Here is a 27,335-nt window from a genome sequence, read left to right as displayed (position 1 = left end):
CAACAGCCATAAAGGTCACACTGAGGGTGGCCGTATAAACAACTCTAACACTGTTACAAATATGCGCTTCACAGTGAACCCACACCAAACAAGAATGACAAACACATTTTGGGAGAACATCCGCACTGTAACGCTACCCCCCCCCACGCACCTCAACCCCGCCCCCCCCAACCCTGCCCACCTCAACCTCCTCATGCTCTCTCAGGGAGAGCATGTCCCAAATTCCAAGCTGCTGTTTTGAGGCATGTTAAAAAAAAAATAATGCAATTTGTGACTTCAATAATAAATATGGCAGTGCCATGTTGGCATTTTCTTTTCCATAACTTGAGTTGATTTATTTTGGAAAACCTTGTTACATTGTTTAATGCATCCAGCGGGGCATCACAACAAAATTAAGCATAATAATGTGTTAATTCCACGACTGTATATGTCGGTATCGGTTGATATCAGAATCGGTAATTAAGAGTTGGACAATATCGGAATATCGGATACCGGCAAAAAAGCCATTATCGGACATCTCTTGTTGTGATGCCAAAAATATTGACGTAATCATAGTAGTATCGACTAGATACGTGCCTGTACTTGATATCATTACAGTGGATGTCAGGTGTAGATCCACCAATGGCGTTTGTTTACATTGTGACGCAGGTGAGCTATTGTATCCTCCTACGGTGTGTAGTGACGCATGTTTAGCTATTCCTCATCCTGCAGGGGTGATACTTGTAAGAAACATACTTTATTTGTCGCCATGGAGACCAGGATTACTGATTTAGAAGTCGCTAAAATGGTGGATGGATGTTAGCCGCTAGCTAGATAGCCATGTCTTAAAGCACCTCTTCCTGAGGGCGAACTGCTAGCAGCAGCATTGTTGCCAATAAGCGGACTTTGGGCTTGTTTTTTTCTTCTAAAGTTGCTTGCAAAGTTTGTGGTTTGCGATTTTTTGTTTTGTATTTGAGTGTGCGGTTGCTTATTTGGGTTTGCTTTTTAAAAAATTAAGACACGACTGTGCCGGTTGGTAGTTTGTCCTTTTCCACACATTTCCTGGGTATCGTGCCTACAAACACATGCATACAATTTAGAGATGTCCGATAATATCGGGCTGCCCATATTATCGGCCGATAAACGCTTTAAAATGTAATATCGGAAATCATCGGTATCGGTTTCAAAAAGTAAAATTTATGACTTTTTAAAACGCCGCTATACGAAGTGGTACACGGACGTAGAGAGAAGTACAGAGCGCCAATAAACCTTAAAGGCACTGCTTTTGCTTGCCGGCCCAAACACATAATACCTACAGCTTTTCACAAACACAAGTGAATGCAATGCATACTTGGTCAACAGCCACACAGGTCACACTGTGGGTGGCCGTATAAACAACTTTAACACTGTTACAAATATGCGCCACACTGTGAACCCACACCAAACAAGAATGACAAACACATTTCGGGAGAACATCCGCACCGTAACACAACATAAACACAACAAAACAAATACCCAGAACCCCTTGCAGCACTTACTCTTCCGGGACGCTACAATATACAATTTCACAAGAAAAAGGTCACAATTTCACAAGGAAAACTTAGAAATTTGGCAGTATTATAATAAAAGTCACAATTTTACTCAACGCAAGTCAACATTTTACAAGAAAAACTGAACACTTGTGCAATATTATGACAAAAGTTGGAATTTTACTCAATAACAGTCGCAAATTTACAAGAAAAGCTTCAAATTTTGGCAATTTTATGAAAAGAGTCGTAATTTTACTCGACAAGTCACAATTTTATAAGAAAACTTTAACATTTTGGCAATACTATAGTGACGGAATTCTACATGGCAAAATTATGACAAAAGTCATAATTTTTCTCAAAAAATTTCACTATTTTACGAGAACAACAAACAAATTGGCAATATTGTGATGAAAGTCAGAATTCCATATGACAAATGTCACCATTTTGCATTAAAAAGTAATAATTTTACGAGAAAATATTGCAATATTACAGAAACAGAAAGAATATGAGAAATTGTTCCCAATTTTATAAGAAAAAAGTCGACATATTGTGAGAAAAAGACTGCTTTTAGCAAAAAAGGTTTTTATTTTTATTTTTTGTTTGTAATTGTTTTTTCATCTTCACTATTAACTTCAAGTTATTACATTATGTCTCCTTATACATATTTTTATTTGATAAATTTTGGGTAAATGGGGCGCATTTCAATTTCTTACACACCCTTGTTATTACATATGTTGGCCAGAGGGGGAGCACTTCAAATTTTTACACGCACTTGTTATTTCATATGTTGACCAGAGGGGGAGCACTTTTAAAACCAACACAGTCAATTTTAAAAATCCCTCTTTATTGGGACCACCCTAATTTTGATAAATTTCACCACCATGGATGCAAATGAAATCTCTATTTTTGTTTTTTTGTAATGTGCTTAAGGCCGATGACAAACGAGTCACGGACCACAGATGGCACCTGTGCCACACTTTGGGCAACCCAGCTGTCGAAGCTTAGTATAGTCTTAGTGCCGTAGTGCACGGCCCGGTACCGGTCAGTGGATCAATTGGTCCCGGGCCGCACAAAAAATAAAAATAAAATAAAATAAAATAAAAATGTTATTTTTTATTTTTTATTAAATCAACATAAAAAACACAAGATACACTTACAATTAGTGAACCAACCCAAAAAACTCCCTCCCCCATTTACACTCATTCATACTCATTCACACAAAAGGGTTGTTTCTTTCTGTTATTAATATTCTGGTTCCTACATTATATATCAATATAGATCAATACAGTCTGCAGGGATGCACACATGATTGTATTTTTATATGACCAAAAAAAAAAAAAAAAAAAAAAAAGGTTGGGGACCACTGCCGTAATGTATTTGTTCATCTTTTGGTCACTTAAGGTTGTCTTATGTCAGCACCGGAAGTCGTAAAACCAGCTATTCGCCTGGCGGATGTTTTCGGGGAGGAATAGGGAAGTCCTTCTTGAGCTGCCGTCTTGTTATGTTGTGTTATGTTCAGATTATAAGTCGCTCCGCAGTATAAGACGCACCGGCCGAAAATGCATAATAAAGAAGGAAAAAAACATATAAAACTGCGATTTATAATCCGAAAAATACGGTATTGCTGCCTTTGCACCTGTCGATGTTTTCTTTTGTATGCACATTAAATCAACAAAAAAATCCTGACTTTGGAGCAATGTTCACGGACTCTAGTATTTGGCTCTCGATTAGATGCAATGGGACCAGGATTTCGGTCCTAACCGGTCCTCATATGGAAGGTACTTTTCATTGTTGATGTCTCAAGAAGGGTAGAAATACAAGAACACACACACATACACATACACACACACACGTGCAGACTTAACGCTGTGTACATTTCTGTGTCCGTCTCCAGCTCAGCTGTCCATTCCTTGTGTTCCAAAGAGAGTGGACAACAACTGCGACCAAAGTTCCACAGGCACTCATCTGCAAAGAAAGGTATAGCTGACACACATTCTCACAGAAAAGGACACACCATTTTATCACTTGCGGTGGGACTTTGAGACTTTGTGTTGCCAGACAGTTCAGGGGGGTTAACAACACCATTCAATCTTTAACCTTTGGACAGAAACAGACTCAAGTCGTTTACATTTCTGAACTCTGCTTAAACAAGTTTGTTATTGCCAAGTATTTTTAATTTTTTCCATTAGTTGCATTGGGATATATTTATTGGGTTCAAGCCACTAATTGATTTTGGATCCTGGGGCCTGATGCACCACGCCATCACCAATGGAACTGTCATTTCTGCACTTTAGGTAACCATAGACAGAATACTAAAATGACGGGTGGTGATAAATTGCAAACATTTGTTTGCTTATGGCATGGCGGAAACAATGATCAGATGGCTCACCATAAAACACGAAACGTTATTAACTCAGCTCCACAAGTTCAGATAATGATCATAATTGGTCCAAATGATGCAGAAGACACCCTGAAGTTCCATATGGGTCAGACACAGATATTGAACTGTGAATACATATTATCTACGACAGTGTTTTTCAACCTTTTTTGAGTCAAGGCACATTTTTTTCATTGAAAAAATGCAGAGGCACACCACCAGCAGAAATCATTAAAAATGAAGCTCAGCAGCCGATATTGACAATAAAAAGTTGTTGTCGCAATTGTTGGATATGACTTTAAACCATAACCAAGCATGCATCAATATAGCTCTTGTCTCAAAGTAGGTGTACTGTCACCACCTGTCACATCACGCCGTGACTTATTTGGACTTTTTTGCTGTTTTCCTGTGTGTAGTGTTTTAGTTCTTGTCTTGCGCTCCTATTTTGGTGACTTTTCCTGTTTTGTTGGTATTTTCCTGTAGCAGTTTCATGTCTTCCTTGAGCGCTATTCCCCACGCCTGCTTTGTTTTAGCAATCAAGAATATGTCAGTTGTTTTTATCTTTCTTTGTGGGGACATTGTTGATTGTCATGTCATGTTCGGATGTACTTTGTGGACGCCGTCTTTGCTCCACAGTAAGTCTTTGCTGTCATCCAGGATTCTGTTTTTGTTTACTTTGTAGCCAGTTCAGTTTTAGTTTCATTCTGCATAGCCTTCCCTAAGCTTCAATGCCTTTTCTTAGGGACACTCACCTCTTGTTTATTTTCGGTTTAAAGGGGAACATTATCACAATTTCAGAAGGGTTAAAACCATTAAAAATCAGTTCCCAGTGGCTTACATTATTTTTCGAATTTTTTTTCAAAATTTTACCCATCACGCAATATCCCTAAAAAAAGCTTCAAAGTGCCTGATTTCAACCATCGTTAAATACACCCGTCCATTTTCCTGTGACGTCACATAGTGATGCCGATACAAACAAACATGGCGGATAGAACAGCAAGTTTATAGCGACATTAGTTCGGATTCAGACTCGGATTTCAGCGGCTTAAGCGATTCAACAGATTACGCATGTATTGAAACGGATGGTTGTAGTGTGGAGGCAGGTAGCGAAAATTAAATTGAAGAAGAAACTGAAGCTATTGAGCCATATCGGTTTGAACCGTATGCAAGCGAAACCGACGAAAACGACACGACAGCCAGCGACACGGGAGAAAGCGAGGACGAATTCGGCGATCGCCTTCTAACCAACGATTGGTATGTGTTTGTTTGGCATTAAAGGAAACTAACAACTATGAACTAGGTTTACAGCATATGAAATACATTTGGCAACAACATGCACTTTAAGTTTTCATCAATTAATACATTCTGTAGACATACCCTCATCCGCTCTCTTTTCTTGAAAGCTGATCTGTCCAGTCCAGTTGGAAATGCATCTGCTTTGAGTGTCGCAGGATATCCACACATTCTTGCCATCTCTGTCGTAGCATAGCTTTCGTCGGTAAAGTGTGCGGAACAAACGTCCAATTTCTTGCCACTTTCGCATCTTTGGGCCACTGGTGCAACTTGAATCCGTCCCTATTCGTGTTGTTACACCCTCCGACAACACACCGACGAGGCATGATGTCTCCAAGGTACGGAAAACAGTCGAAAAAACGGAAAATAAGAGAGCTGATTTGACTCGGTGTTTGTAATGTGTTTGAGAAAATGGCGGATTGCTTCCCGATGTGACGTCATCGCTCCGAGAGCGAATAATAGAAAGGCGTTTAATTCGCCAAAATTCACCCATTTAGAGTTCGAAAATCGGTTAAAAAAATATATGGTCTTTTTCCTGCAACATCAAGGTATATATTGACGCTTACATAGGTCTGGTGATAATGTTCCCCTTTAAGCATTACCGTATTTTCCGCACTATAAGGCGCACCGGATTATTAGCCGCACCTTCAATGAATGGCATATTTCATAACTTTGTCCACCAATAAGCCGCCCCGGACTATAAGCCGCGCCTACGCTGCGCTAAAGGGAATGTCAAAAAAACAGTCAGATAGGTCAGTCAAACTTTAATAATATATTAAAAACCAGCGTTCTAACAACTCTGTTCACTCCCAAAATGTACGCAAATGTGCAATCACAAACATAGTAAAATTCAAAATAGTGCAGAGCAATAGCAACATAATGTTGCTCGAACGTTAATGTCACAACACACAAAATAAACATAGCGCTCACTTTCTGAAGTTATTCTTCATTCGTAAATCCTTCGTCTTCGGTGTCCGAAGTGAAAAGTTGGGCAAATTTACGATCCACTGGCAGATGTTGGCGTCGTCTGGCGCTGCCTCCTCGTCTTAGTGAAGGTGTGTTCGCCTTCTGTCATCCATTGTTCCCACGCAGTTAGCAGTCTAGCTTCGAATGCCCTGTTGACACCAATATCTAGCGCCTGGAGGTCTTTTGTCAATCCACCCGGAATGACGGCGAGTATTGAATTAAGCGCGTAAGCGTGTCTCTCAATGTGCTGTTATGAGCTAGCAAATATAACAACTACACTACCCAGCATACAACGATAGTTACGAGCATGCGCGGTAGCCCTGAGAAGCGTTGTATGCTGGCAGTTAGAATGTGGTTATGAGCACGCTGTGAGTAAACATTGAGAACTCAGTTAACACGCCTCGTCTGCATTATTTATAATTAGACAGACAACACACTTAATAGGAGCCATTTTGGGGTCTTTACATAAACACACAAATGGAAATGAAACGTCACATATCCCAGCATGCACCGCGCGCTTCTTCGTCATCCACTGTTCCCACGCAGTTAGCAGTCTAGCTTCGAATGCCCTGTTGACACCAATATCTAGCGGCTGGAGGTCTTTTGTCAATCCACCCGGAATGACGGCGAGTATTGAATTAAGCGCGTAAGCGTGTCTCTTAATGTGCTGTTATGAGCTAGCAAATATAACAACTACACTACCCAGCATGCAACGATAGTTACGAGCATGCGCGGTAGCCCTGAGAAGCGTTGTATGCTGGCAGTTAGAATGTGGTTATGAGCACGCTGTGAGTAAACGTTGAGAACTCAGTTAACACGCCTCGTCTGCATTATTTATAATTAGACAGACAACACACTTAATAGGAGCCATTTTGGGGTCTTTACATAAACACACAAATGGAAATGAAACGTCACATATCCCAGCATGCACCGCGCGCTTCTTCTACGGGGAAAAAAGATGGCGGCTGTTTACCGTAGTTGCGAGACCTAAACTTTATGAAAATGAATCTTAATATTTATCCATATATAAAGCGCACCGGGTTATAAGGCGCACTGTCAGCTTTTGAGAAAATTTGTGGTTTTTAGGTGCGCCTTATAGTGCGGAAAATACGGTAGATACTTTTTTACCTGCACCCTGCCTCCCGCTGTTTCCGACATCTACAAAGCAATTAGCTACCTGCTGCCACCTACTGATATGGAAGAGTATAACGTGGTAAGTCTGCCGATCTCCAGACAGTAAAGACACTCAACAACTGCACATTATTTGCGGATTATAATTACTGGTTTGCAAAAAATATTTTTAACCCAAATAGGTGAAATTAGATAATCTCCCACGGCACACCAGACTGTATCTCACGGCACACTAATGTGCTGCGGCACAGTGGTTGAAAAACGCTGATCTAAGACATAGGAAGTGGGAGTGGCATGGCGCCAAACTTTGATCTGATAGCACGAAATGTTAAAATACCCTGATTTTGATCCTATTTGCTACAAATGATGATAATGTCAGTGTGTGTACATACCTACCGTATTTTTCGGAGTATAAGTCGCACCGGAGTATAAGTCGCACCTGCCGAAAATGCATAATAAAAAAGGAAAAAAACATATATAAGTCGCACTATGAAAAAAACTGCGACTTATACTCCGAAAAATACGGTATTCGTAGTGGGCCGAGCCTGGTGGTAAAAACTGCACCCCGCCATCAACCCTGAAGCTGGATTTACTTAACTAGATGACCGGATCCACCTCTAAACCAGGGGTGTCAAACTCATTTTAGCTCAGGGGCCGCATGGAGGAAAATACTTTCCCACTTGGGCCAAACTGGTAAAATCATGGCGTGATAACCTAAAAATAGAACTACGACGACTTCAGATTGTTTTTTGTTTTTGTTTTACTTTGGCCCAAAATTGCATAAGCACATTCAGAAAATGTACGTATTACAAATAATCCTCTTGACAAAAGACTTCAAGTTCATTGAAAATGTTGAGGAAAAAATGCAAAGAATAATAAGAACGCTCGACAGGAAATAAAACAATCATGACAGTTAAATGTAAGTTTTTTAATTGAAATTGTCATTTATATGTATTCCGCATAGTATCACGCACGTGAAACTGCAGTATCATGATAAAATGTGTCATGTTTTTAAAAATAAATGGCCTGTCTGGAACTGATTAAATTGGATTTACCAAATCCACGAAGAACACAATGAACTTAGACTTTTGCCTAAGTGTATCTACAAAGCCGTTAAACTGTAAGTCACAGTCTATCTCAGATTGAGCAAAATACAAAATAAATAACAAATAAGAAGTATTTTTGGTATCAAATACCTCATTTGTCATTTCCACGTATTAATCCTACGCGGACTCAACAAAACCGCACAAACTGAGGTAGAAACTATTCAGTTGAGTTACTCAGTGCCTCGTAGGAATCACTGTGTATTGACGGAAAAATACAAGCTGCGCAATGCATGAACAATTTCAACAAACCAAACGTATGAACTTAAGAGACCGACAATATTGCGATGAATCACACACTATTTACTTTCTTTAAATTTCCACAGAAGACAAGAGTTTCCGCAGAACTATATCAAGGTGCAGTGTCACTTGCAGTATTTTAAATGGGGTTACCAATAGAGATGTCCGATAATATCGGCAGTCCGATAAATGCCTTAAAATGTAACATCGGAAATGATCGGTATCGGTTTCACAATTATCGGTATCGGTTTCAAAAAGTAAAATGTATGACTTTTTAAAACGCCGCTGTGTACACGGTCGTAGGGAGAAGTACAGAGCGCCAATAAACCTTAAAGGCACTGCCTTTGCGTGCCGGCCCAATCACATAATATCTACGGCTTTTCACACACACAAGTGAATGCCATTCATACTTGGTCAACAGACATACAGGTCACACTGAGGGTGGCCGTATAAACAACTTTAACACTGTTACAAATATGCGCCACACTGTGAACCCACACCAAACAAGAATGACAAACACATTTCGGGAGAACATCCGCACCGTAACACAACATAAACACAACAGAACAAATACCCAGAATCCCCTAAACACACACCTCAACCCCGGCCCCCCCAACCCCGCCCACCTCAACCTTCTCATGCTCTCTCAGGGAGAGCATGTCCCAAATTCCAAGCTGCTGTTTTGAGGCATGTTAAAAAAAAAAAAATAATGCACTTTGTGACTTCAATAATAAATATGGCAGTGCCATGTTGGCATTTTTTTTTTTTCCATAACTTGAGTTGATTTATTTCGGAAAACCTTGTTACATTGTTTAATGCATCCAGCGGGGCATCACAACAAAATTAGGCATACTAATGTGTAAATTCCACGACTGTATATATCGGTATCGGTTGATATCGGAATCGGTAATTAAGAGTTGGACAATATTGGAATATCGGATATCGGTAAAAAAGCCATTATCGGACATCTCTAGTTACCAATCGTTTATTTTACTCCTGAAACTTGCCATTTCTAAGCTTTCACTATTGCATCAATATCACACACATTCCGGAGAACATCCGCACCGTAACACAACATAAACACAACAGAACAAATACCCAGAACCCCTTGCAGCACTAACTCTTCCGGGACGCTACAATATACACCCCCTGCTACCCACTACCTTTCCCCCCCCCACCTCAACCCCGCCCACCTCAACCTTCTCATGCTCTCTCAGGGAGAGCATGTCCCAAATTCCAAGCTGCTGTTTTGAGGCATGTTAAAAAAAAAAAAAATGCACTTTGTGACTTCAATAATAAATATGGCAGTGCCATGTTGGCATTTTTTTTCCATAACTTGAGTTGATTTATTTTGGAAAACCTTGTTACATTGTTTAATGCATCCAGCGGGGCATCACAACAAAATTAGGCATACTAATGTGTTAATTCCACGACTGTATATATCGGTAATGGTTGATATCGAAATCGGTAATTAAGAGTTGGACAATATCGGAATATCGGATATCGGCAAAAAAGCCATTATCGGACATCTCTAGTTACCAATAATTTATTTTACTCCTGAAACTTGGCATTTCTAAGCTTTCACTATTGCATTAATATCAGGTGCCACATCTTGAGTGGCAGACAATTTCAGGATATTATCCAGGTGGTCGTGCGTGAGCCTTGAGTGGAGCTTTGCTTTATTGACGCTCATTACAGAGAACGCTTCCATGAATAGATAGGAGGATGATCATTTTTCTTGGAACACTCTGCACCCTGTGTCTACTTTTTTCTTTTTTGACAAAATCACGACATATTCGAAGCAGAAGACGTAAAATGGCCTTACTGTGTACCTCTTGCTTGCTCAGTCCCACATAAACCATTTTACTTGCCTAAAACAATTGCTATTGCGACATCCAGTGGACACATTGAGAACAGCAGCTTCTTTCATTTAAAATTGCAGCTTAATTTTACACTTGGCCCGTGGGCCGCATGTTTGGCATCCCTGCTCTTAACTGATATGAGGCTTTACTATGAATTGATTAACGTCGACCCCGACTTAAACAAGTTGAAAAACCTATTCGGGTGTTACCATATAGTGGTCAATTGTATGGAATATGTACTGTACTGTGCAATCTACTATTAAAAGTTTCAATCAATCAATCAATCAATTCAAGGTAGGGGTCTGATCATGCCTAGACTTAATGTCGACACTACCATTGCCCCCTTGTGGTGAAAAACTATAACAGTCATAACTTCCTTCTACATGCTCCGATCTTCCTGAAATGTTCGATGGTGGGCCGGAGTATTACACGGGACTTTACTGCACAACTTCTGCGGCACCATTATTTTCCCCCTTGTGGTGGAAAACTAGAACAGTCATAACTTCCTTAACCCTTATGTGGTGTTCGGGTCTGTGGGACCCGTTTTCATTTTTTATTAAAAGAAAAATGATACAATTAATAAATTTTTCAAACTGAGACTCACTGACTTTGGCTCATTTTCTGTGAAGAACATATATCAGAATACATATTTAATGACCACACACCATACACCCCCCCTTACCCATTTTATATTACATATAAGATGTCTGGGTCCACTGGACCCGGGCTAATAGAAGTGTGGAAATTGATGTTCTGTTTACCACACACACACACACACACACACACACACACACACACACACACACACACACACACACACACACACACACACACACACACACACACACACACACACACACACACACACACACAGCAGGCCGAGACAGGAGGAGGACAGAGTGTGGGTACACAGAACATCAGAGGGTCAAGTGTGCGAGAAAATGAGAGCAGACAGTGTTGACAAACAATGTTGCAACCTTGTGTGGGAACCACAGGTGCAGGAACACAAAAGAAGAATCCCTGTGGGATGCAGAAACTGGCAGAGAAATTTTCCGTGCAACGTTCAAATTGTTGTTACTCAGCCAGCGTTTGTGGGTCTGATGGACCCGTTGCATTTTGTGGCTTTTAATGCCTCACAATCAAACATTTTTATGTTAAAATACTGAACAGATGTTTACCTTATCCCAATACACATGTTTGTCTGTAGCAATGGGTCCATCAGACCCACAAACGCTGGCTGAGTAACAACAAAATGAACATTACACAAGTGTAAAACATGCTCCGATGTTCCTGAAATGTTTGATGGTGGGTCGGAGCATTGGGTGGAATGCTACCTCATTACTGCTCCTTGTGGTTCAAAATTATACCAGTCGTAACTTCCCTCCAAATGCTACTATCTTCCTGAGATGTTTGATGGTGGGTCGGGGTGTGTGGTGGGATGCAACTGCATTACTACAGTGGCGCCCCCTGGTGGTGGAAAATAACCTTCTTACAAGTGCTCTGATCTTCCTGACATTTTTGGTGGTGGGTCAGGGCATCGGGAAGGACGTCACCGCTAGCGTCCGAGTCGCGTGACCCCCCCATCGGAGGCGTGGGCTCGTTCAACGCTGCTTGCAGCTTAAATTGCTATTGAACGTTGCATTCATATAATGAGAAGCAGATACATATTCATCAGTCAATTACTATTCAATGAAAATGAAAATAGAATAAGATTTTAATATATGTGAAAAATAATTAAACATTTTTTTTTGCACTTGAGCGCTAGTTGTAGTGAACAAAAATCATCAATGTGATGCTTTAGTGCACACGTGTCAAACTTCAGGCCCACAAAATAATATGCGTCAATAAAATACTTTATATTTTCTTACTAAACGTATTTGTTCTTTCCATTTTGAAAGAAAAATACACGTATTGCATGCAATTGCATACATTTTGAGCTTTGATATTATCTATTAATGCAGCAAATATTATCCTATCATACATTTCAAACTTTTTAAATTAAAACCTCTAAAGGCCTTAGTGGGCACATGCGTGGACAGCACCTTTTAGCTCTTATTTCCAAAAGTGTGTACTGAATTGGGGTCTTATGGCCGCTTATGTGGACACTTATACTGCCATCTGGTGGTAGAAGAGTATAACATACAATGGAATTTGGAAAAAAAAAAGTGTAAAAATAAGAATTAGCATGTCACTAAACATGAAGTACACGTTTGTGTACTTATGGACTAAGTACATCATATCAAAAGACGATTCTTAGTTTTTATTCTAATTAGGGTCCAATAAGCAAAGACAAATTAAAAAAGCATGTAAACAAACAGCTTGGGCCTTAAGAGGTTTGAAATGAAAATAACCACAATACATATCTGCTTGATTTAGGATTTCAAAGCAAGTTATCCATGAAATTTTACACTGTAAAAATGACAATAGAGTTTATGGTTGAAAAAAAACAACTATGCTGTTTTTCCATTTACAATAATATACAGTAAAACAATTCAAAAATACTGTACATTTTACAGTAAAATTGCTGCCAGTTTCTTATTGCAATATCAAGATGAGTTTTGCAGTGTATGAAAAAAGTATTTACTAATCAGATGCAAGGGCAATTGTATGATAATATCATGAGGTGAATCTCTGTACATTTATACTCATAAATTATTCACGGTTGCAAGTGGCCCTCTGAGGGCAGCCATAACTGCGATGTGGTTCGACACCCCTGCTTTAGTGGGACGCACTTTTTTTATGTACAGTAGTTCAAATAAAATTCATATAATTATTAAATAACTTTAAAAATAATCCTGTATTCTGCTCTCTCTTAGCTGTTTATTTCCCTCAACAACACACAGCATGCAGTGCACACAACTCAATGTCATTCATGCTGTCATGTCCCCCTTGTGACTGGTATCAGTACTACAGCTTCCATGCAATGTTTTACAAATATATATATATTTTTTAGTTATACTATACTGTAAAATCAAAATTATTTTTTAAAAATACGAACAACACAGAATGTGACTTTATTTAGAGAGCCATTTTTTTCAGATAAATAATACTGAATTTATTTATTAATAGATTTATATAACAATAAATATAATAATAATCCATCTATCCATTTTCTACCGCTTGTCCCTTTTGGGGACGCGGGGGGTTTTGGAGCCTATCTCAGCTGCACCTCACCACAGGGTCAACATTCCCACTCACATTCACACACTAGGGCCAATTTTGTGTTGTCAATCAACCTATCCCCAGGTGCATGTCTTTGGAACTGTGAAAAATGTGACTTTTATACAACTTTTAAAAAATTGTCGCAACATTTTCCAACCAATTTTTTACAAGTTTTGATAACTTTTTGGTTTTTAATTTGATATAATTTTCTACAAATAAGTTGGTGATAACTTGAAGATGCAACAAAATTACGTTTAATAAACATGAAAAAAGGCAGCTAATTAATTACACCGGACCTATTTAAATGTGTTTTATAGGTTGGTAAAATTTGGTATAATTAAGTAGGTGATAAGTTGAAGATGCAACAAAATTAAGTAAAACCTTTTTTTTTAAAAATGTCCAAAAATTAAGTTGGACAAAAATGAAAGAAGATAGAAAATTAAGTACACCACACCGAAATAAGAAATATATAAGTGAATTTTTTTTTACTTTGATGCTACTTTAAATTTTTTTCCAATTTCCAGAAATTTTGTGAATTTACGTTTTTTTTTTAAATTTGTTAAAACTATTACCGTATTTTACAGACCATAGGGCGCACCGGATTATAAAGCACACTGCCGATGAGCAGGTCTTTTTTCATACAAAAGACGGACCGGATTATAAGGCACATTAAAGGAGTCATATTATTATGATTTCTTTATAAATGTAAAACACTTCCTTGTGGTCTAAATCAGTGTTTTTCAACCACTGTGCCGCGGCACACTAGTGTGCTGTGATATACAGTCTGGTGTGCCGTGGGAGATGATCTAATTTCACCTATTTGGGTTAAAAATAGTTTTTGCAAACCAGTAATTATAATCCGCAAATAAGGTGCCGTTTTTGTTTTTATTATAGAGGTTTATTTGAAATAGGGACGAATACAAAAACATAGACATCTGAAACAGTTATCCAATGTATGCATCATAGTGTTTGTAGCCAAAGCTAATTTACAACACTTGTCCCCAACAACAACAACAACACAGATCCAACATCATTAAAATAGGAAAATAAAAAATTTAATTAGGCAAAGATGAGTCGATAATAATGATAATAGAAATAATACAGACAAAGTGCAAACTAGATAAAAGCCAATAATAATAATAACACAGACAAAGTGCAGACTAGATAAAAAACAATTACCGTATTTTTTGGACTATAAGTCGCAGTTTTTTTCATAGTTTGGCCGGGCTCCAGTGCGACTTATATGTTTTTTTCCTTCTTTATTATGCATTTTCGGCAGGTGCGACTTATACTCCGGTGCGACTTATACTCCGAAAAATAGGGTAGTAAAAATTTGTAAAAACCTAACCTAACCTTTAAACGAAGCTAATTTCATTTACAACCAGGTCTGGTGAAGATAAGGTCCTTTCTTTCCTTTTTTTTAAATTTTTTTTTAAATTTTTTTTTATAGATAAGATAAATAAATATTTTCTTGGATAAAAAGGAAAGTAAAACAATATAAAAATAATTACATAAGGGAGAAAAAAGAAAAAAATATAGTAATTAAATGAAAATGTTGGTGGACCAGCAGCACAAACAATCAAGTGTGCTTCAGGGACTGTGTTGTGTCCCTTGCAGAAGTGTTGTCCATGTTGTGGGAACCAGAATATTGATAGCAGAAAGAAACAGCCCCTTTTGTGTGAGTGGGTGTGTATGAGTGTGAATGGGGGAGGGAGGGTTTTATTTTTTGGGTTGATGCACTAGTTGAAAGTGTATCGTGTGTTTTTTTCTATGTTGATTTAATAAAAAAAAAATAATAATAAAATAAAAAAATAAAAAAAATTAAAAATTAGTAAAAACTAAATACGTTGTTGAGTGTCTGTACTGTCTGGAGATCGGCAGACTTACCACGTTATACTCTTCCATATCAGTAGGTGGCAGCCGGTAGCTAATTGCTTTATAGATGTCGGAAACAGCGGGAGGCAGGGCGCAGGTAAAAAGGTGTCTAATGCGTAAACCAAAAATAAACAAAAGGTGGGTGCCCCTAAGAAAAGGCATTGAAGCTTAGGGAAGGCTATGCAGAACAAAACTAAAACTGAACTGGCTACAAAGTAGACAAAAACAGAATGCTGGACGACAGCAAAGACTTACTGTGGAGCAGAGACAGCATCCACAAAGTACATCCGAACATGATCAATCACAATGAAGGATACAAACAACTGGATTATTCTTGATTGCTAAAACAAAGCAGGTGTGGGGAATAGCGGTCAATGAAGACATGAAACTGCTATAGGAAAATACCAAATAAAGAGAAAAATCCACCAAAATAGAACTAAAACACTACACACAGGAAAACACCACAAAACACAATAATTCAGGGCGTGACAGTACACCTACTTTGAGACAAGAGCTATAGTGATGCATGCTTGGTTATGGTTTAAAGTCATATCCAACAACTGCGAGAACGACTTTTTACCGTCAATATCTGCTGCTGAGTTTCATTTTTGAATGTTTTCTGCTGGTGGCGTGCCGCCGCATTTTTTCAATGAAAAAAAATGTGTCTTGGCTCAAAAAAGGTTGAAAAACACTGCACTACATAACATGTAATGGTGCTTCTTTGGTCAAAAGGTTGCATAGATTATGTTTTACAGATCATCTTCAAGTCGCTTTATAATAATAATAATAATATATTTAATTTTTAAGGCCAACATTGTCTATGTTTTGACAGCCTTAAAATGAATCAAAAGAACATTTAAATACAGGTGACATCATTATCTTAAATAAAGTACAATACTTTATTTAAGATAAACACTTTTCTTTGTCTAATTTCGAAACAATGTCAGACCGGGCTACCTCCAAAGTGACCGAAGCCGACATGAACTCTCCATCCAGCTTTGTTGTTTCTTCTCAGCCATTGGGTGGTCCCTGTCTCTCCCTTTCTCTTCCACTCTATCTCCTTCTCACTCATTGTCAAGTCCATAGCGTCTGTTTCTCTTTGAGCTCCGCGGCACCCGGCCACGGCTCGAAACCCAATACTTGAGTATACACAATTAAGTTCACACCAGAGGTTATTGGCTGGAAGTATGGTCCCATTCCACTAAATGTGTGAATCAGCCAAAGGATGGGAGGACTGGAGTGCTGGCAGGTTATTTGGTCAAGGTTGAGTAAATACTGCGGGTGAGCAATATTGCGTTCTGCATTGCCTGGCTTCTACCTTTGAGGGCTGTAGCTCGCAATCAAAGATGATAAAAGTCAGCGTGCTCGGTAATGTTACTTGACCGCACAAAGTGCTTTTGCTGTCATTTGTTGCTATAGTAGTAGTGAGATAGTTTTTTTTCCCTCACCACAAAGAAAACATTAGACATTGTCAGGCAACAACAAAACAAATCCACATACCTACAAAAAATGGATGAAGCAAAGCGCTGATGTTACTTTAGACCCCTGCATTCTTTTTTTATTTAGCATTTTTATGTGGTTTGGTATGGCTTCTTTCACTGCAACTTTTTTTGAACCAAATACAAAATAAAGTGCCAACTATGTTTCCACATTTTGATGCTTGTAAACCAGTGGTTCTTAAAGGGGAACATTATCACCAGACCTATTCATCGGCGGTCACTGAACGAGTATGACGATCCTCCTGGTAGGGGTGTATCCCTTTTATGGAGGATGCCTGTGCGTGACTTTGTTTTACGTGGGGAGACTGGTGCACAGACAGTCACCACACGATCCTTGACAGAATCGGGTCAGGGTCCAGCGGCATGGAGTCAAAGACGACTGGGTACCCTTCTCTGCTGCAGCCTTCCTCCGCCATCGCAGCCGTTGTGGTAGTTCTTGCATCTACCGTCTTCCGCTTGCTCCTTTTGTATTATTTGGTTTTCAACAAAATTGTCACCCAAAATTTTACCCTGGTTTTTGTATTCCGTCTCAGACAGTTTTAAATGTGGGCACATTTCAGCGTTTGAATGGTACAGAGTTCAAAATAAATCTGACATGTACTTTTTTGTTTGGGTAGTAATCTCGGAACCTTGCTTTGATGTGTTTTTGTTGCTGATTGGTCGACAAGGAATGGAGTGTAAGAACTCAGTGTTACCTCAATTTTCATAAGTAATCTGTTCCAAAAGAATGAATCCTATGAATGTAAACGTCAATATATACCTTGATGTTGCAGAAAAAAGACCATATATTTTTTAACCGATTTCCGAACTCTAAATTGGTGAATTTTGGCGAATTAAACGCCTTTCTAATATTTGTTCTCGGAGCGATGACGTCACATCGGGAAGCAATCCGCCATTTTCTCAAACACCGAGTCAAATCAGCTCTGTTATTTTCCGTTTTTTCGACTGTTTTCCGTACCTTGGAGACATCATGCCTCGTCGGTGTGTTGTCGGAGGGTGTAGCAACACGAACAGGGACGGATTCAAGTTGCACCAGTGGCCCAAAGTGGCAAGAAATTGGACGTTTGTTCCGCACACTTTACCGACGAAAGCTATGCTACGACAGAGATGGCAAGAATGTGTGGATATCCTGGGACACTCAAAGCAGATGCATTTCCAACGATAAAGTCAAACAAATCTTGCCGCCAGACCCCCATTGAATCTGCCGGAGTGTGTGAGCAATTCAGGGACAAAGGACCTCGGTAGCACAGCAAGCAATGGCGGCAGTTTGTTCCCGCAGACGAGCGAGCTAAACCCCCCTGGATGTCTTGGCTCACATCGACCCTAGCTTCCCTGGCCTGCTGACATCAACTCCAAAACTGGACAGATCAGCTTTCAGGAAAAGAGCGCGGATGAGGGTATGTCTACAGAATTTATTAATTGATGACAATTGGGCTGTCTGCACTCTCAAAGTGCATGTTGTTGCCAAATGTATTTCATATGCTGTAAACCTAGTTCATAGTTGTTAGTTTCCTTTAATGCCAAACAAACACATACCAATCGTTGGTTAGAAGGCGATCGCCGAATTCGTCCTCGCTTTCTCCCGTGTCGCTGGCTGTCGTGTCGTTTTCGTCGGTTTCGCTTGCATACGGTTCAAACCGATATGGCTCAATAGCTTCAGTTTCTTCTTCAATTTCGTTTTCGCTACCTGCCTCCACACTACAACCATTCGTTTCAATACATGCGTAATCTGTTGAATCGCTTAAGCTGCTGAAATCCGAGTCTGAATCCGAGCTAATGTCGCTATAGCTTGCTGTTCTTTCCGCCATGTTTGTTTGTGTTGGCTTCACTATGTGACGTCACAGGAAAATGGACGGGTGTATATAACGATGGTTAAAATCAGGCACTTTGAAGCTCTTTTTAGGGATATTACGTGATGGGTAAAATTTGGAAAAAAACTTCGAAAAATATAATAAGCCACTGGGAACTGATTTTTAATGGTTTTAACCCTTCTGAAATTGTGATAATGTTCCCCTTTAACCTTGTTGGAGGTACCGAACCCCACCAGTTTCATATGCGCATTCACCGAACCCTTCTTTAGTGAAAAATAAAATGTGTTTTTTTTCAAATTCAAGAAAAAGTTTTTTTACTGGTGCACAAAATGAACCGTGCATGAACATCACCTTGTTCAAAGAACAAAACCAACACAGTGCATGAACTCACAACAAATTACACCCCCTTACACGCATTACCATGAATTGATTAACGTGGACCTTATTCGGGTGTTACCAGTTAGTGGTCAATTGTACGGAATATGTACTATACTGTGTAAACTGTACTGTTTCATATAATGTATTCTCTTCCTTTGCAATCTACTAGTAAAAGTTTCAATCAATCAATCAAAAAACCTGCAAATCAGATGGAAAATTAGAGGGAACATTGTTTGGGGGTATCCATAATACGCCGATAGGGAGAAGTTTTTATTCACACGATAATTCGGATGTGTCTATACCTCCGTGGCGGAGGCTTCGCCGAACCCCTGAGGCCGACTCACCGAACCCCTAGGGTTCAGTCGAACCCAGGTTAAGAACCACTGTTGTAAACATTGCATGTAAGAAACTCTGCCTCTGCACATACACTATATTGCAAAAAGTATTTGGCCACCCGTCCAAATGATGAGAATCAGGTGCCCTAATCACTTGGCTTGGTGTATAAAATCAAGCACTTAGGCATGGAGACTGTTTCTACAAACATTTGTGAAAGAATTGACCGCTCTCATAGGATACCACCTGTGCAACAAATCCAGTCATGAAATTTCCTCGCTCCTAAATAGTCCAAGGTCAACTTTATTATAAGAAAAGGGAAAAGTTTGGGAACAACAGCAACTCAGCCAACAAGTGGCAGGCCACGTAAACTGACAGAGAGGGGTCAGCGGATGCTGAAGCGCAAAGTGCAAAGACTTTCTGCACAGTCAGTTGCTACAGAGCTCCAAACTTCATGTGACCTTCCAATTAGCCCACGTGCAGTACGCAGAGAGCTTCATAGAATGGGTTGCCATGGCTGTGCAGCTGCATCTAAGCCAGTGTTCTTAACCTTGTTGGAGGTACCGAACCCCACCAGTTTCATATGCGCATTCACCGAACCCTTCTTTAGTGAAAAATATATCCATCCATCCATCCATTTTCTACCGCTTGTCCCGTATTTTTTTCAAATTCAAGACAAAGTCATGTTTTTTTTACTGGTGCACAAAATGAATCGTGCATGAACATCACCTTGATCAAAGAACAAAACCAACACAGTGCATGAACTCTCAACAAATTACACACCTGCAAATTAGTGTGACTTCTGCTGTTGCCATATCCATAATACTCCGATAGGGAGAAGTTTTTGTTTACACGATAAGTCAGGTGTGTCTTGACCTCCGCGGCGGAGGCTCCGCCGAACCCCTGAGGCCAACTGACCGAACCCCTAGGGTTCGATCGAACCCAGGTTAAGAACCACTGATCTAAACCATACATCACCAAGTCCAATGCAAAGCGTGGGATGCAGTGGTGTAAAGCACGTCGCCACTGGAGTCTAGAGCAGTGGAGACGCCTTCTCTGGACTGATGAATCACGCTTTTCCATCTGGCAATCTGATGGACAAGTCTGGGTTAGGAGGTTGCCAAAAGACCCCTACATTTCGGACTGCATTGTGCTGAGTGTGAAATTTGGTGGAGGAGGAATTATGGTGTGGGGTTGTTTTTCAGGAGTTGGGCTTGGCCCCTTAGTTCCAGTGAAAGGAACTTTGAATGCTCCAGGATACCAAAAAATTTTGGACAATTCTATGGGATGGCACTTCAAGTTCATATGTGAGTAAAGGCAGGTGGCCGAATACTTTTGGCAATATAGTGTATGGGAATTCAGTGCCCAAAAACAAAAATCCCACGTATGCTTCTTTTTTGCTGAGTACCACTGAAAAATAGGCCATAATGGGGCCAAAAAAAGTTGCAAGTACTAGCATTTTGATCAAGAATGTGAGAAAAATGGTTAAATTCAAGAACCAACTCGTAGCAAAGAAGTTGTCGTACGAGTAACTCTGCCCTCCCTTGTTTCTTCTCTGAAAGAGTCTTTGATAAAGGTACAACTGATGTTTCTGATACGTTCTGCTGTATGTCTGGACCCTGGGAGGCAGAGATGGCAGGCAAATGCAGGACGGAGCCCTTTTTTATTAGGAGAAAAAACAAATATGTGCAGCTGGGAAGTGTACAAAGACTAAACGGGCGTATGAAGCGCAAAGCAAACAAAGTACAACTTTAGGGTTGGCATAAGAAGCATCCTGATTGCCAATCAGGGACAGGGGAGGGAGCCAGCGCCCAGACAAAAGGAGTGGCGGTAAATAGAGGTAACCAGGAAATGCAACGAAAAATAAGAGCGCTCGACAGGAAATAAACAATCATGACAATTAGAGATGTCCGATAATGGCTTTTTTGACGATATCCGAAATTCCAATATTGTCCAACTCTTAATTATCGATACCGATATCAACCGATACCGATATATACAGTCGTGGAATTAACACATTATTATGCCTAATTTTGTTGTGATGCCCCGCTGGATGCATTAAACAATGTAACAAGGTTTTCCAAAATAAATCAACTCAAGTTATGGAGAAAAAAATGCCAACATGGCACTGCCATATTTATTATTGAAGTCACAAAGTGCATTATTTTTTTTTAACATGCCTCAAAACAGCAACTTGGAATTTGGGACATGCTCTCCCTGAGAGAGCATGAGGAGGTTGAGGTGGGCGGGGTTATGGGGTAGGGGATAGCGGAGGGGTGTATATTGTAGCGTCCTGGAAGAGTTACTGCTGCAAGGGGTTCTGGGTATTTGTTCTGTTGTGTTTATGTTGTGTTACGGTGCGGATGTTCTCCCGAAACGTGTTTGTCATTCCTGTTTGGTGTGGGTTCACAGTGTGGCGCATATTTGTAACAGTGTTAAAGTTGTTTATACGGCCACCCTCAGTGTGACCTGTATGGCTGTTGACCAAGTATGCCTTGCATTCACTTGTGTGTTTGTGAAAAGCCGTAGATACTATGTGACTTGGCCGGCACGCAAAGGCAATGCCTTTAAGGTTTATTGGCGCTCTGTACTTCTCCCTACGTCCGTGTACACAGCGGCGTTTTAAAAAGTTACACATTTTACGTTTTGAAACCGATACAGATCATTTCCGATATTACATTTTAAAGCATTATTTTCGGCATCCCTACATAAAACCTTTTTTTTTTTTTTTTTTTACTTTATATCAACCTGAATTTGATATACTGTAGAGATTTACTGTAAGTGTTAAATAAAAAAAAGATAATAATAATTTGACTTGTTTTTAACATTTTAATGACTTAGTCCCAAAGGTAAAAAAAATAAATAAAAAAAAATCCATATATTTTGTTATGTTTTGAAAATGAAAAATATCAAAATGGCCCACGCATGCTTTAATTTTCCCTCAGTGGAAAATGTTTGGACACCCCTCAATGTATAATCCCATTGCAATGAAACTAAAAACAATCTTTCAGCATTTGCCCGGATAAACTCACCCTAGTTGACCTCTGCAGCCTGTTGAGTGTTTCAGTGTTTTCACCCTCTGTATGCTGTTCACACGCGATTGGGAGACCCCTGACAGGCCAGCTGGATCCCCCACCCTAAGCCACCCCAAACACACATACACACACATACACACACAAGTTGCCAGCAAGTCATTCAGTTACTTGATTGGAGGGTCATGAATGTGTGTGTGAGTGTTTTGGGGGTTTCCTGTTTTGGCCCGTGTGCCTCGTGTGCTTCCTGGCAGGGGGGCTGCTGGTGTCATGTCATCTTTGGGACTGGCGGAACACATGCAATTTTCCCATGGGGGGTAAACTGATACGGTACTTTTATAGGACATGATAGAATAAGATGTTTATCCAGCTGCGATCAAACACATTTGACATTCTGACACCGAGTCAAAACATTCTACGCCTCGTAATTAAGTACATTTATGATATAATAACATTTCTGTTTGAAATGTGTCCTCTGGACACTCTGCTAGGGATCCACATACAGTCGCGAATCAAAAGTTTACATACACTTGTAAAGAACATAATGTCATGGCTATTTTTTGTGATGGAGTGATTGGAGCACATACAAACCCCGTTTCCATATGAGTTGGGAAATTGTGTTAGATGTAAATATAAACAATGATTTGCAAATCCTTTTCAACCCATATTCAATTGAATGCACTACAAAGACAAGATATTTGATGTTCAAACTCATAAACTTTTTTTTTTTTTTGCAAATAATAATTAACTTAGAATTTCATGGCTGCAACACGTGCCAAAGTAGTTGGGAAAGGGCATGTTCACCACTGTGTTACATGGCCTTTCCTTTTAACAACACTCAGTAAACGTTTGGGAACTGAGGAGACACATTTTTTAAGCTTCTCAGGTGGAATTATTTCCCATTCTTGCTTGATGTACAGCTTAAGTTGTTCAACAGTCCGGGGGTCTCCGTTGTGGTATTTTAGGCTTCATAATGTGCCACACATTTTCAATGGGAGACAGGTCTGGACTACAGGCAGGCCAGGCTAGTACCCGCACTCTTTTCCTATGAAGCCACGTTGATGTAACACGTGGCTTGGCATTGTCTTGCTGAAATAAGCAGGGGCGTCCATGGTAACGTTGCTTGGATGGCAACATATGTTGCTCCAAAACCTGTATGTACCTTTCAGCATTAATGGCGCCTTCACAGATGTGTAAGTTACCCATGTCTTGGGCACTAATACACCCCCATACCATCACACATGCTGGCTTTTCAACTTTGCGCCTATAACAATCCAGATGGTTCTTTTCCTCTTTGGCCTGGAGGACACGACGTCCACAGTTTCCAAAAACAATTTGAAATGTGGACTCGTCAGACCACAGAACACTTTTCCACTTTGTGTCAGTCCATCTTAGATGAGCTAAGGCCCAGCCAAGCCGACGGCGTTTCTGGGTGTTGTTGATAAACGGTTTTCGCCTTGCATAGGAGAGTTTTAACTTGCACTTACAAATGTAACGACCAACTGTAGTTACTGACAGTGGGTTTCAGAAGTGTTCCTGAGCCCATGTGGTCATATCCTTTACACACTGATGTCACTTGTTGATGCAGTACAGCCTGAGGGATCGAAGGTCACGGGCTAAGCTGCTTACGTGCAGTGATTTCTCCAGATTCTCTGAACTCTTTGATGATATTACGGACCGTAGATGGTGAAATCCCTAAATTCCTTGCAATAGCTGGTTGAGAAAGGTTTTTCTTAAACTGTTCAACAATTGGCTCACGCATTTGTTGACAAAGTGGTGACCCTCGCCCCATCCTTGTTTGTGAATGACTGAGCATTTCATGGAATCTACTTTTATACACAATCATGGCACCCACCTTTTCCCAATTAGCCTGTTCACCTGTGGGATGTTCCAAATAAGTGTTTGATGAGCATTCCTCAACTTTATCAGTATTTATTGCCACCTTTCCCAACTTCTTTGTCACATGTTGCTGGCATCAAATTCTAAAGTTAATGATTATTTGCAAAAAAAAAAAAAAGTGAATCAGCTTCTACATCAAATATGTTGTCTTTGTAGCATATTCAACTGAATATGGGTTGAAAATGATTTGCAAATCATTGTATTCCATTTTTATTTACATCTAACACAATTTCCCAAATCATATGGAAACGGGGTTTGTACTCGTTGGTCACAAAAAAACATTCATGAAGTTTGGTTCTTTTATGAATTTATTATGGGTCTACTGAAAATGTGACCAAATCTGCAAAACAAAAATTGAGCTGTTTGGCCACAATACCCAGCAATATGTTTGGAGAAGAAAAAGGTGAGGCTTTTAATCCCAGGAACACCATTCCCACCGTCAAGCATGGTGGTGGTAGTATTATGCTCTGGGCCTGTTTTGCTGCCAATGGAACTGGTGCTTTAAATGGGACAATGAAAAAGAAGGATTACCTCCAAATTCTTCAGGACAACCTAAAATCATCAGCCCGGAGGTTGTGTCTTGGGCGCGGTTGGGTGTTCCAACAGGACAATGACCCCAAACACCCGTCAAAAGTGGGAAAGGAATGGCTAAATCAGGCTTGAGTTAAGGTTTTAGAATGGCCTTCCCAATGTCCTGACTTAAAAGTGTGGACAATGCTGAAGAAACAAGTCCATGTCAGAAAACCAACATATTTAGCTAAACTGCACCAATTTTGTCAATAGGAGTGGTCAAAAAAATCAACCAGAAGCTTGTGGATGGCTACCAAAAGCGCCTTATTGCAGTGAAACTTGCCAAGGGACATGTAACCAAATATTAACATTGCCGTATGTATACTTTTGACCCAGCAGATTTGGTCACATTTTCAGTAGACCCATAATAAATTCATAAAAGAACCAAACTTCATGAATTTTTGCTGGCCTGACATTGTTGTTTACAAGTGTATGTCAACTTTTGACCACGACTGTACATTTCTATCTAAACAGACCTTTTTAAATAATGTGTTAAAAAGCATGCATTTTCTTGTTTAAGTGCACTACATAGTATGTACTTTACTGTATGTATCGTATAATTGGCTACACATAATATTTTAAAACAGGGATTCTTAACCTTTTTGACCTTGGGGCCCATTTTTTCCAATACAGAGGTGCCCGGAACCCACTGAAATATTAATGCTGAATTAGTAAATCTTACCATCAATCTTAATCGTATTCAATAATTGTATATAACCTACCTACAGTTAAACAGGATAAACCTCATCAAATGTTATGAAAGCATGTGTTAATCACAAACATTATTGTCAAGGCTTAGGTCAGGCTGATTCCAAAAAAAAAAGACTAATCAAGAAGAGACTCAGACACAGAAGAAAAATACTTTTACATACAGTTAAACAATGCCAACATAAATACATGGTAACTAAATTAATGATAAATAATATTATAAGGATTTCTTAAATAAATGAAAACACAGCTTCTATACTTAAGTCATAATTTTTGCGCTTAAGAAACTTCAGTAGGACTTTAGCCCCAGACTTTGTCATTTAGTTGATATTGTCATTACTGCCACAAGTGGTGGAAAAGTGTATTACAACTGAGTACTGCTGAGAAACAAATATTTTTTGGCGGCCCAACAATGGGCCCTATGGTTAAGAAACACTGTCTTAAAACACATTTTTTAGTCACTCGCTTTTAAAAGCAAGCTTGGTTAGACTTTTCTCGACTTTTTAGTAATGTTTGAAATATTTTATTCAGTTTTAACAGCTTTATTATTTTTGTTTGATCCTGTAGGATTGTTTTTATTGATCTTATTAATCAATGTTTTTGTCACTTTTATCCAACTTGTACAGCACTTAGGAGCTGTTGTTTTTAAAGGTCCTCTGTAAATTAATCTTGACCTTGACACGGGAATATGTGTTTAATGGAAACACATTTTATCTTTATTAAGGCAATCACTTAAATAATACAATTTAATAAAAGCATTTTTTTTAATTTTTTTTATTAAATAAAAAAATATTTAATACAAATATTTAATTAAATAAAAATTATTTAATTTAATTTTTTATGGACTAAAAAATAGATTAAAAAAAATATTTTTTTCATTAAAAATGTAAATAAAAAATGCTTTTATTTAATTTTGTTATTAAAGTGATTGCCTTAATAAAGAGAACAGTACAGGACTGTTCTCTAAAACCAAATAAAAGAGAGCAAAGGGTCTTTCTGGATCACATCACACTGTGAACATTAGTAAAAAACATACTAAGCCTCATAAAACACAAAATATAAATATAGCAACTACAAATTATTGGGATCGATGCAGATACATATTTTCCGCAATTTAAGCGTGTGTCAATATCACACACACACACACACACACACACACACACACACAGACACACACACACACACACACACACACACTGGTTATCATTTGGAATGGGGACCAAGTTTTTAATCATCACTTGTGGGGACCACCCTTTCTACAGGTTGTGGAGGCTTAAATTTTTTTTGGTAAAATGGTCACTGCCCAGTTAGCTCATACACGTCTTTAAATCTCTGGATTGATGAAGTAATGTGCTGATCATTCTTACTGGGGACCCTGGGGAAAAAAAGAGTTAATATGGGGACCAAATTTAAATAATTTTGCATAATTCACACAAATTTGTACGCGACTACTGAGGACCATTTAAAAATGTAAAAAAAAAAATCAAATTAAATATGACATGCTCCTCAGAATACAGCACTACAGCTGTCTTCTTATAGGAAGTTTCACCACTTAAATGTTCAAGCAAATCCTGCATCTTCTGTGACA

The 27,335-nt window shown here is 39.2% G+C and overlaps 1 protein-coding gene across 2 annotated transcripts in view; it reads left to right on the top strand.

The window, feature by feature from the left end:
* Window positions 1–27,335, top strand: part of LOC133616571 (adhesion G protein-coupled receptor D2) — a 314,512-nt gene that overhangs the window by 248,940 nt on the left and 38,237 nt on the right. For both annotated transcript variants that reach the window (XM_061976003.1, XM_061976002.1), the window contains one exon: window positions 3,403–3,485. In XM_061976003.1, coding sequence (XP_061831987.1) covers window positions 3,403–3,485 — 83 coding nt within the window. The remainder of the gene's footprint in view (window positions 1–3,402; window positions 3,486–27,335) is intronic.

The sequence above is a fragment of the Nerophis lumbriciformis genome, linkage group LG14 (genome assembly GCF_033978685.3).
Source record: "Nerophis lumbriciformis linkage group LG14, RoL_Nlum_v2.1, whole genome shotgun sequence".
Lineage (NCBI taxonomy): Eukaryota > Metazoa > Chordata > Actinopteri > Syngnathiformes > Syngnathidae > Nerophis > Nerophis lumbriciformis.
The sequence above is the reverse complement of the archived record's forward strand: the minus strand, read 5'-3'. Positions and strand labels throughout refer to the sequence as shown.